The sequence below is a fragment of the Cupressus sempervirens genome, chromosome 5, assembly GCF_028749045.1.
Source record: "Cupressus sempervirens isolate cs-2001-9-10 chromosome 5, ASM2874904v1, whole genome shotgun sequence".
Lineage (NCBI taxonomy): Eukaryota > Viridiplantae > Streptophyta > Pinopsida > Cupressales > Cupressaceae > Cupressus > Cupressus sempervirens.
The window spans coordinates 890,549,411-890,561,706 of record NC_143122.1 but is presented as its reverse complement, the minus strand read 5'-3'; the positions used below and the strand labels follow the sequence as shown (position 1 = coordinate 890,561,706).

Genomic DNA, 12,296 nt, shown 5'->3' with positions numbered 1-12,296 from the left:
AAGATCATACTCAACTTACAACCAATAGATTTCTTATTTATATGTGAAACTATTTTTAAAACTAGTTATCAAAAATTAAATGAAAACAACTTCAAATTAATCTGAAAAGTATTGTAATATGTCTACCAATATTTATATAGTTATGTAAATTTGTAAAATTTATATAGTTATGTAGATTTGTAAAAGTATATGTTAAATAATTTAAAAAAAAAAATATTCCTTCCATCCAATTTAATTCTTTTCGGTCGCATAGGCAAGATTCAGTCCCCCAAAACCTAAAATTTATTTTCAGAGGTTTAAGCCGATGAAAAAATGCAGTGGCAGTCACAGAGTTTCTGAAGGAAGGTGCCGCCATTGTTAGAGCTGAAAGGATCAAGATTTCCGACAATGTTTAATATGAAGAAAAACCAGCAGCGCCATAAGAGCAATGTATCCAGAGGAGGAGGAAGAGGAGGACGAGGAGGAGGAAGTAACAGAAAAAGAAAAACTCCTGCAATTGGCAATGACCCATTTTTCAACGATAAAACCTTTAAACGACAAAGAGGGAAAGGGGAGGAGATTCACAGCAGCGAAGAAGACGACGACGATTTTGTTGACAGAAATGGGGAGGAAGAAGATGAAGACGTCGCCTTGGAAGATACAGAGACTGCTGATGATAAGCGACTTAAGTTGGCCAAAGCTTATCTGGACAAAATTAGGGAAATAACAAAAGATCAGGATGAGGAAAACGAAGAAGATGAAGATGAAGAAGGGCGGAGGGGTAAACGGGATTCGCTTGTTGCCGAGATTCTTCAGCAGGAGCAGCTCGAAGAGAGCGGCCGTGTGCAGCGTCTTCTTGCTTCGAGGTATTTCCCTTCTTCATTTAAATTTATTTATCGGATTGATAAAATTCTCTTTTTGGCTAAGGTAATAATTGGGAGGATGATTTTGAAGGTATCACGTGCGAGAAAACTTTTTCTTGATAAGAACATCGAGCAATGGAGTTCATGAAATCACTTGATTTTTGTTTTGGTTAAGAGACAGTCCTAAAGGTAGAAATTGAGCACGACAGCGTTTTAAAGAAGCAAGATAGACATTGCAAGGAGCAACAGAACTAGTGTCAGTTTACATGGGCAATATTGTGTAGTTTTCTCTTTAGGGACATTTCCTATTTTTGCCCTAGAACAATAGTTCCTATTTAGGTTGAAAACTGTATTGTATCTTAAATATTAAAAAATGATGAAATTTAATTATCATTCAACTCAATAATTCTGAAAAGAAAACTCATCTGAGTTTTCTGCTGTGTCATTGCTGATTGCAGTTCTCTTCCTTAATATTGACTTGTCTTTCACTCCTTAATAGGTCCTCATATATAATCCAAATTGCTGATCTGCTTATTCGATTTCCATTCCAAAAATGTCTTGAATGCTCCCATCTACAAATGCATTTTGCTCACCCTTGTAGCTTCCAGAGTTGGGGGACTCACACCTTTCCATAATGGGGCACTGCTTTTTAATTAGAGAAATGGCAGAAAAGCTTCTGATCTACAGCCATGGGCTGGTTGTCTGTGCAGTACATAGGCTTTTGGGCGGGGATTTTCTCTCATCTGAGCATTGTTGTTGTGTGAATATGGATATTACGACAATGTTTGTTGCAGTCTTGAACAATGTTGGTGAAGCGAAGGATATGGTTGCATTGTGTACGAAGCTTTTCAAGAAAATTTCCTTGATGAATTAGACCATATGCAGGAGAACATTGATGAAAAGAAGATGATCGCTTTGCTAAAAGTCTACTATGTGATATGTCAATGAGGGAAGGAAGTGAAGAGATATCCCCTTTGCTGGGTGGATGGTTCTAGAATTGTGTAGCGGTGGATGGTGGCAAGATGCAATACTTTTCTGAAGAAATTGATGGACCTACTAAAGGAGTGTGGCCTGGTTGGTTGCAGAAGTAATTCGTTTTGGAAGGTCTTGCTAGGGATGAGGAGAGTGTTCAGGTCAAAGATATCAGTGTTGCCTCCTCTAGTGTGGAGCTACTTGTGAAAGAGGATTTGGCCATTCATTCTAAGTGTGGCCCTGGATGCCTAGTCAAGGTTTGTGCTGCCAAGGAAATGCCTGGATGGGTTGTTGTTTAGTAGGATTTATAGAAGATGTTCGGTTGAGGGGTAGATGAATTACAGATAGAAGTAATAATCAGGACATTTTGAATACAGTCTCTTGCCCAATGATGTGATTTTTTAGATATTACTACAAGGGCGCTGCCCCTAGCCGCTATTTAATGATAAAAAATATTCCAGTCAACCCTATTAAAAATTAAATTGCTTTATAATTTCTTCTAACTCTACTTTCCCTTTTAAAATAAATTTCTTCTGTTTAATTCTTGTAGATATGGTTGGCGGTGGCCTATTATAATGAATTGCCATTATATTTTATTGTATATCCTAGGTTTATTTATTAAGAACATGATCTCTAGCATGGGCATGATATATTGCAAACGTAAAGTTGTATCATATGGTTGGTTGTAGTAGTTGTCTAAATTCCTTCAGAAATATGGAAACTTTTTGTTCCTTTGAATCTGTCAAGATGAGTAATACATACAAGCATGCAATTATATAGTCATAGGCATGAAGAGTTTTCATAGTTCAAATCAAAACTGTATTCATTAAAAGGCAACTTTCAAACCTAAAACAATCCTCAAATATAGTTGCATATGATTCTATAGAGGAAAACATGCAGAAATCATACAAGAACTGTGAAATGAGGTAAAAGGGGGTAGATAAATAGTTACAGAAGTCTGTGATAGAAGTCAGCTGTAGTGCTTGATGTATAGGAGCATTGCTTGTGGAGGTAGACTTGGCCATGCTGTAGATGTCAATGTTTCACATCCAAAACATGTTGAGGCTCTCGTTAATACTAGCGGTGAGCTTTTAGCATGTGGGGAATATCTCAGCTGTGCTGTATAACACTTTTTGGTGATTTATATACGTGGGGAAATGGTAGTCATATGGGTTCTAGAAGAGCTAAATGGACATTTGGAAGGAATATCCTCATCTTCAATTTCTTGGGGACCACGACACACTGTTATAGTAATCTCTATAGGCTAGTTCTTTACATTTGGTGATGTAACATGTGTTTTGGGTTGTGGAGAGGGCCTCAAGAAATGAGCCCCCTTGCTCCATCTGATCTTGAACTTTTGGTAGAGGAATTGCCCACTTTTGGCCACACTTAAAGAACAATCCATGGTTCTTACACAAGACCAAATCAAATAGCTGGAAATGATATTTTACAAGAGTTTCAAGAGATTGCCAATTATCACATTCATAGATGTATCTATGCAAAGGGATTGACTTTCAACATTTTCTTCTCACCATGTTGGCAAAAAATGCTCAGATAAATTAATGAAGATTGAAAAGGGTACAAGTGCCTAGGTTTTGAGGTATGTGACAACTAATTGCAAAAGACGAACCTCGTAAGGGATCCATTGAAGCCCATAAGTAATTTGTGGGATGAGGTAGAGGTATCCATATCATGGATGGAATAATGGAAACCTTTAGTTGTTGATCAATCAAAGTCATTGAAGTGACTTGTAAAAGGAAAATGCATCTAATAATAGTGGATTTTAAGGGGGAGATGAAGATGGTGCATGTGTTGATTACATCTTTATCTTGACCATTATCATAATAGACAACACCAATAATTGTAGAGTAGTTGGCTTTTGGTTGAGGAGCATTATTTGTTGGTTTTCGCGAAGGATCGCTGCAAATGTACTAAGCGCTGCCAGATTGGTATTTGTGTTCCAAATGCCAGCAACCTCTAATTTATAATGAGCAAAGGCTATGAAGAGACGGGGATGCACCGGGGACTTGGGCTATGAAACTATAATTATTATGCACTATTATCATAGTAACATGGAGACACGTCCCTCCCCTTTTGCCCCACATCTCGAAGAAGGGGATGCACCAGGTACTTGGGGACTTTGTCCCCCTATCCCAAGCGACACCGTCAATTTCTGCCACCTTCACTGAGGATGGGGGGATGTCCAATGTTTACTATGTGCTGATTTGACTATTTATGTTCAATGTTCGATGTTCCAACTCAATGCAATGTTCAAGTATTGACACTTTTACATCTTTATATCTTCTATTGCAATACATCTTTTCATAACTAGCATTTTAAGTATCGTATGTATAGTATATACAACGCCCCGTCCCCTGCCACCGTCTCCCCGTTGTCCCCAAATTGAGGCCCCTCTGTAAGCCCGTCCTAGGAACTTGCCCCCCAATTCTGCCGTCCCCCCGTCCCCGAAGGCGGTGTAACTATGACTATTATAGATTGCCCGTTTACAAGAAGCAACAAACTCTTATAGTTTATAATTAATATTACAAAGTAGTTTCAAAATATTAATTGTTATTGTCTATTAATAAATATTAATAGCATAGAAGCAAAAAATGACAAAAAATCACGATTATGTGTGATTAATCATTAGTTGGCATGTGCAGTGATTCATTCTCCCAAAAATCAAGGATTTTTGGTCAACGACTTTCAACTTTTTTTGCAATTTATTAGATGATTAATTGGCAAAAAGTGACAATTTGATAAGCAAAATAATTACGGGAAACTAGCGAAAACTCTAATAGCAATTGTGATGGGAAAAACTTGCAAAAATATGACGTGTTTCTCTACGAAATTGATGCGTGGCGTTCAAGATGCAATTGGGAAAGTGGGGTTGAAAGTTTTGCGTAGTCGCGAAGTATTGTAGATTCGGGAAGTGGCATGAGAGATAGGCAATTACAAAGAAATTTTTCCTCTCTGCATTGAATATATTGTATAACTTGATTGATAATATTTCTTTTCTAACATTGATTTTGTTTATGTGAATTTCAAATATTTAAATTGTTGCAATATGAAGCAAAAGAAGATCATAACAAAGCTTCCTTATTTGTTGCAATATATCTAAAAGAGCAGGGTAACATTGTTTTTCACTATCTATTTTAGAGAAAACAAAGAACCCGTCGATAATTATATAAATCACTTTAGGCTTGTCAATTATGACATATAAGTTCTTATGATTTATGAAATTGCTCAATATTTATAACTTAAATTAAATTTATAATTCACGCAGCTCAGTCTTTATGTTCAACATATATAGAATTGTTTTGTTATATACACGTGTATGTATCACTTCACATATGTGTATGTCATGCCAACTTTGTATACAATTGTTTGTTGAGTGTATATAATGAAAGGAACTTGAGAGAGTTCTAAATAATGAATTTTCCTTCTTATCAATTGATGAGATTAAGGGGCTTCCTAATGAATGCTTCATAAGGCACAATACTTGTTAAAGGTTTTGCAAACAGGGTTTCAAGCAAAGTAGCCTTAACCTTGGACGAAACTCCATGGTTAAGCATGTCTAAGCTATAATACTAGGATGAATGACCTCTCGAGAAGTCCTAATGCTTCACCTCTACGAGCTTCACCTAGATGCAACGAGTGGTTAGTGCTCCATTCATTTTCATGAGGGATGGGCTCTTGTGAACCACTACTCACAAAACATGGGTCAACGAGTTTAACTCAAAAATTATTAGCAATATCAAAATTTAACTTATGGAAAATATCTCCAACTTATCATTTGATGAGCTTAAGGGGCTTTATAATGAATGTTTCATAGGGCAGAACACTTGCTGAAGGTTTTGTGAATGGGGTTGCAAACAAAGTGGGCCTAACCTTGGAGGCAACTTTGTGGTTAAGTGCACTTTGAGTTGGAATAGTACTAGGATGGGTGATGTTTTGGAAAGTCCCGATGCTTCACCTCTGCTCATCACCTAGATTCAATGAGTGTTAAGTGTTCCATTCATTCTCATGAGAGATGGATTCTTGAGAACCATTACTCAAGAAACTTGGATCAATGAGTTTGACTCAAAAATTACACTGATGAATTTTGATAGAGATATCATAGTTTGACTACTTGTGGAAAATATGGCCTACTTATTATTTGATTTGTATAAGGGGCTTTCCAATAAATGGTTCATAAGGCACAACACATATTGAAGGTTATGTAAATGGGGTTGCAAGCCAAGTGGGATTAACTTTGGAGGAAACTTCGTTGTTAAACACACTTGAGCTAGACCGCTATTAGGATGGGTGACGACTTGGGAAGTCTTGGTGCTTCACTCTTTATCACTTAGATGCAATGAATGCTAATTGTTCCATTCAATCTCATAAGAGATGGGTTCTTGCGAACCACTAATGAAACTTAGGTCAATGAGTTTGACTAAAAAACTACATAGATGAATCCTGATAGTAAATATAACGATTAGATTTTCTGTGGAAAACATCTCCCACTTATCAATTGATGAGTTTAAGAGGCTTTCTAAAGAATGATTCTTAAGGTACAATCATGGTTAATTGCACTTATGCTTGGAGTAGTACTGGGATGGGTGACCTTTTGGGAAGTCCTAGTGGTTCACGTTTGTGAGCACCACTTGGATGTAATGAGTGCATAGTGTTCCATTCATTCTTATGTGAGATGGAATATTGTAAACTACTACTCATGAAACTTGGGTCAATGAGTTTGACTCAAAAACTACACAGACGAATCTTGATAGCAATATCACAAATGAATTCTACTTAAATGAATATGAAGATTTTCGTAGCTTCATTCTGATTTTGAAAAATAAGAAAGGCCACATCATATTTTGTTGTTCAAATCATAGCTTGATTGAATTCTAAACAAACAATATCACGGTTAAAACTTTGAGTACTCCAAGTTTAAAATATATCAGGAGGTTGTGCAAGTGCTTTGAATCATTATGTATGTCCCTTTTCATCCATTCTATGGAAATGTCCTTTAATTAAAAAAGAAGCGCAGTTCTTGACTGCTTTTCTTGAGTTTTTCACATTTTTTTGTCTATATCTGATTTTTGTCGATTTTTTCCAAAATTCCACTCCTCTGGTTTGCGGATTTAAAAATCCCACTCCTCTGGTTTGTGGATTTACTCCCCAAACGATTTATGCTTTTATGGGGCTCTAAACCATGAGATACTCTGCTTTGGTTATCAGTAAGTTTATACATTGCAAGTTGAAGTTATGATTTTATAGTACCTAAATTTTTGTTATAGTACTTCGCATTTTTGCAGTACTATACATTTTTAATTTTAGCTATGGCCTTAGTGGAACTTAAATTTAGGGACATTGCAGAAATTATCTTTTTGGGACAAGTTCTGCACGTTTTTCTTTTGGGTGTGGATCCAACTCTAAATGATGCCATGGATATACAGCTTAAGCTTTTGCACCAGAAATAAGTCACAGTTGACTGTATGCCGTCAAATTACAATGATCTTTTAGTTATTTTTATTGGTGTCTGGAGTTCTCAACTGTATATTGGTTTAGTTGTGTATTATTGTTGATGCGACAAATAAGAGCAACTTGATGGCCTGGAGATTCAAACCTCTTGTGTTTAAATTTTTTATTATAAGAACTTTTTTTCTTGAGGTGATTCTTTGTGTTTATTTAGACCAGGGCTTTTATTTTAAAGTTTTTGAGTTTCATTCACCAGAGAATGGTTCAAACACTTAAAATTAGTAGTTATGATAATCTGAAATATTAACAGAAGATTGTTAATCTAAAAATACTTGCTTGTTTACTTGATTGTCAATGAAATATTAACAAAATACAATTTAAAGATAATTTTTTCGTAGATGTTATGATAGCTTGCTGGTGCATTTATCTTTTCTCTACTTCCAGAAAAGGCATTGTATTCAACTGAACTGCCTAGTCGTTTGATTCTGTTACATGTGTGCATACTTCATTCAAGGAACAAGTCTATGCGCATGAATGTTTATAGCTGTTTTAGTTTCTTTTTTTGATGTTTATATCATGAATTTTGAATAGCTATCCAGCCTATTGGTAATATTTTTTTTTTGCTAAAGAAATGTTGATAGTGTGGTTGGTGCTGAGTTTTGTAAAAGAGTTCAATGCATAGCCTCGTATGATGGTTTGAAGTAGTAAGTAATTGAGTGGACAATTATTCCAAATTCCAAATTTCTCTAATAAGTGCCACGGGAAATTATTGATTAGCCCTTCAGAATTTTGAAAAGAATTCATTTAGTAAATGGAAATTCAAGACAATATGTTGTGGTATGTTAGTTTGGTTCCGTATAATAAATGAATGCTAAAGGTCAATTCTCAACAGGGTTGTGAAGCCTTCCAATCAGGTAGAGTGGCGAGTTGTTAAAAGACACAAGCAGTCTGTAACAGCTGTAGCTCTAAGAGAAGATGATTCAAAGGGTTTCTCAGCATCAAAAGATGGTACTATTTTTCATTGGGATGTTGAAACAGGTGCAAGTGAGAAATATGACTGGCCTAGCAAGGAAGCCTCTACAAAAAGTTTAAATAGGAAGCAGCGCAGCAAACATATTCTATCAATGGCTATCAGTTCTGATGGCCGGTACATGGCTACTGGAGGATTAGATCGTTTTGTTCATCTATGGGATACCCGCACACGGGAACATATTCAAGTACAAATTTCATAACCTCTAGTGCTTATCCATTATTAATCTGGGCAGAGCAATCATTCAATTTTTAATCTTCTCTATTTACTGCAGGCCTTTCCAGGTCACAGGGGAGCTGTGTCTTGTTTAGCTTTTCGGCAAGGTACACAACAACTCATATCTGGATCATTTGATCGCACAATCAAATTGTGGAGTGCAGAAGACAGATTGTACATGGATACTCTCTACGGTCATCAAAGTGAAATCCTAATGGTAGATTGCTTGCGAAAAGAACGAGTTCTTTCTGTTGGACGTGATCACACATTGCGTTTATGGAAGGTATCTTTTAATGTATTGGTGGAAGGATTTAGGCACTTAGAGATATCCTGTTTCATATATAATTTTTTATATAGCAGCTCAAGTTTACATTAAAAAATAATGTCACTTCTTTTGAGGTGTTTGATGATAGTATTCTGAAATTTTTGCTATCAGTATGTGTTGTGTGTCATGAAACAAATACCAAGATCTGCTGTAATTTGCTTTGAAACTTCTTGTCTAGAAAATCTGAATGATCTTATGGTGTAGGTGCTTAGCTCATCATATCATTCTCCCAATCTAGTGTCTATATTATGGAGCATTCCCGTGGTTGTGAAAAGTTCGTTTTATCTTTCACAATATTTTACCCCTTTTTTCTAGCTTCCCTATATAGTTTTAGTATTTTATTTGTTGACATTATATAAAATGATGGATCATTTATTACTAATGATGTTCAAGGCAGATAAACTAGAAATTCCCATCACCATCCATTCAGTGGCTTCAACTTTTATGATGAAATCTATTTATGGCCTTTTTTCTTTAGAGTGCTTGTGTGATGGTTATGGTTTACTGATAATTTAATAGATTCTCCCCAATGACTAACTTTGGTGTGCAGATTCCTGAGGAGACACAGTTAGTGTTTAGAGGACCTGCAGCATCTTTAGAATGTTGTTGTTTTGTCAACAATGAAGAGTTTATATCAGGTTCTGATGATGGAAGCATAGAACTTTGGAGCATGATGCGGAAAAAACCGGTTTTTATTGCAAAAGGTGCACATGGGCATGCGGGTATTCAACATCTCTCAGAGAATCATGGCGCTGAGGAAAAGCCAGAAGAAATGACATCATCACAAGTTAATGATGGCAATGATATTGGTAAGCAATTTGTAAATGATAATTGGAAATTTGGGTTTAATGTCATGCCACTGTTTGATTAAAATGCCAACATTGAACAAAAATAATTGATCTATTGAGAAAGGTTAAAAAAGACAACATTGAACAAAATGAATTAATTTGCATAGGAAGGTGCAATTAGCAATTATGCTAGGCAAAATAAGTGTCACAACTGCAGCTCTTCAAACTTGAAGTCTCTCTCTCTCTCTCTATACTATTCCGGAATCTCTATGGTAGATATTTTTTTAAAAATCAAGGATGAGTGGACTGTAAAGACAACCCCTGTAACTAGCCAAATTTGTTGCAAGAGAAATAATGTCATTTATTCAAAGAGATATAATTAATTGATAAATCATTGGTGCCTTTATTATACTGTTCAGTTGGAGAGAAATTGGGTTGAGAGAGAGTATTGGGTGTTTGATCATTTTGCTGCATAGATATTTACTGGTCTGAAATATGAGTAAATCTTCTGTATCAAGCGCATCTTATGATATTGTATTTGTATGTATGTGATCTGTGATAAACCAGATTTGAGTGAGTTAGTTAATCTCATTTGAAGAACTTTTATATTCTGTATCTGCATAGTTGAAGTGATTGAACTTCGTATACTACTGACTGATCGATTGTTTGGTATTGATAATCAGAAGTTTAAGAGCCCTGTGTATTTGTTTTAGCTTTCTATAAAAGGGTCTATATTTTGTGGGGCTGGATTTTCCACCCCTGAGTAGGAGGGTTTTCTCAGGATAAGTTATTGTGTCATTTGTTATCGCATTCCTGTATTCTGGTTCGAAAACATTAACAACCAGAAGTCGTAAATAACATGTGAAAGTACTAATGACTCCTTTAAACCATCTAAGCTCATTGGTAAATTATTCCTCTGATCAGGCTGACACTAACCTGCAAAGCCAACACCAATTGCATTGTAAAAAAAATCCAAAATGGAGACATTACACGACCTGCAAGTTTGGACCTTGTTACTGCTTTTTGGATGTCTATGTTTTTAACACGCTTTTGTTTTGGTTCATTTGTTTCTCTTTCTTTTCTTCTCTAGTTTATGTGTTTAAAACATTGTGTTGAATTTTTTGCTTGGATGCAGGAAATGGTAACGTAACACATAAAATGGGAAGTAGCTCTTCTGTAGAGTCCTGGGTTGGAGCTCTTGCAGTGTGTAGAGGGAGTGATCTTGCTGCATCAGGGGCTGGTGATGGAATTGTGCGATTGTGGGCTATTGAGAACAGCAGTAAAAGCCTTAAAGTTGTGCATGATATACCTTTGGTAAGAAATGAGATCACCTTTTTCTGTTCTGAAGTCAATGTCAGATGAGAAAAGGCCTAATTAAAATTTAAATAGCACCAGTGAGCATATTTTTAGTGGGAAGTTCATATTGCTGAAGTTAAATGCTAAGGTTATCTAATTCGACTCATTAAAAGATGATTGTCTTGCACTATTGCATATTGCAAATATATGTTACATTAAGGGCTTGCTTTTCTGCCTTTTTAACTTCTGATGTAAAACTTTCCTTGCATTTGAGTGCATATTGTTAAGATTATAGCTACAGTCGGATTGATTTAATCATAAGATACAATGTTGATATAATAAAGATTATATATGTATAGTGCATAGAGGATTATCAAACTACAAAAATGGAAGGTATCTGCCGGCAAAACAAACTTCATCTCAGCTATGGGAATGAAAGAAGATAAGGTATCACAATTAACCTACTACCACGTATACTCGAGTCAATGGAATATAAGGATTGACTCATCAAACAAGACTTACATTGATACCTATTATTGAGCATCCACACTATGGAAGAGAATCAGGTCTACTATCATTTGAAGACTTGTTCTACAGACCATATTTTAAATACACAGTGCAGAAACTAGAATTGAACAAAATTCTCTTCACACAAAAACCTACCATTGCTGAATTGTAAAGGAAGATGAATATTAATAGAAGTTATCTCAGAGATTCATTCGAATGCTCCAGCAATATTCTCTATTGGCAGTGTTGGTACTATAAGCATCAATGATTAGACTCAATTCAGACATCAATATATATTATCCAGTTTTCTATAGCTTAGGATGACACCTCAATCAATTAATAAAAATGATTGATAGAAATAATCAAGAAGGAAGGAATCACATAAGTCAGGTCCAGTCAGAATCAGCGACCAGTATAGAACCTCACAATTATATATCATAAAAAATCTCAGTTTCTCTTTCAGCTATCAGACAGAAATTCAACTCTAGGGTAAATTCATTAGTCGCAGATGACTATGATGGAAAAAGAGGGATTACAATTTATAAATCGAATAATATCCCATATGATTGGAATATAATCAGACAATGAATATCCAACCAGGGAATACACATGGAAGAATACATAGTCAATGGTACGAATGAAGATTCAGACTTTGTGTCTATTCAGCATATGTCAGAAACTACTGATGATCATTATATACAAATAACATGCTAACAAAGCATAAGTATCGACCCAAGGAATAATATTAAATCAACTATTTTGGGTATTTGCTGAAAGGTGAAGACACAGAAGAATTTTGTGATGCTTATTATTGATATAATCACCGAATTGGAGAAAAGGGAATCGATTCATCA

At 35.6% G+C, this 12,296-nt stretch overlaps 1 protein-coding gene across 2 annotated transcripts in view; it reads left to right on the top strand.

Moving 5' to 3' along the window:
* The first annotated feature begins 262 nt into the window (after window positions 1–262).
* LOC149558786 (U3 snoRNP-associated protein-like EMB2271) overlaps window positions 263–12,296 on the top strand; it is a 45,657-nt gene continuing 33,623 nt past the window's right edge. For both annotated transcript variants that reach the window (XR_016365075.1, XM_089832849.1), the window contains exons 1-5: window positions 263–845; window positions 8,173–8,497; window positions 8,585–8,809; window positions 9,402–9,660; window positions 10,775–10,953. Coding sequence is in view for 1 of the 2 variants with exons in the window: in XM_089832849.1 (XP_089688975.1) it covers window positions 388–845; window positions 8,173–8,497; window positions 8,585–8,809; window positions 9,402–9,660; window positions 10,775–10,953 (1,446 nt within the window). In the remaining variant the exon portion in view is untranslated. The remainder of the gene's footprint in view (window positions 846–8,172; window positions 8,498–8,584; window positions 8,810–9,401; window positions 9,661–10,774; window positions 10,954–12,296) is intronic.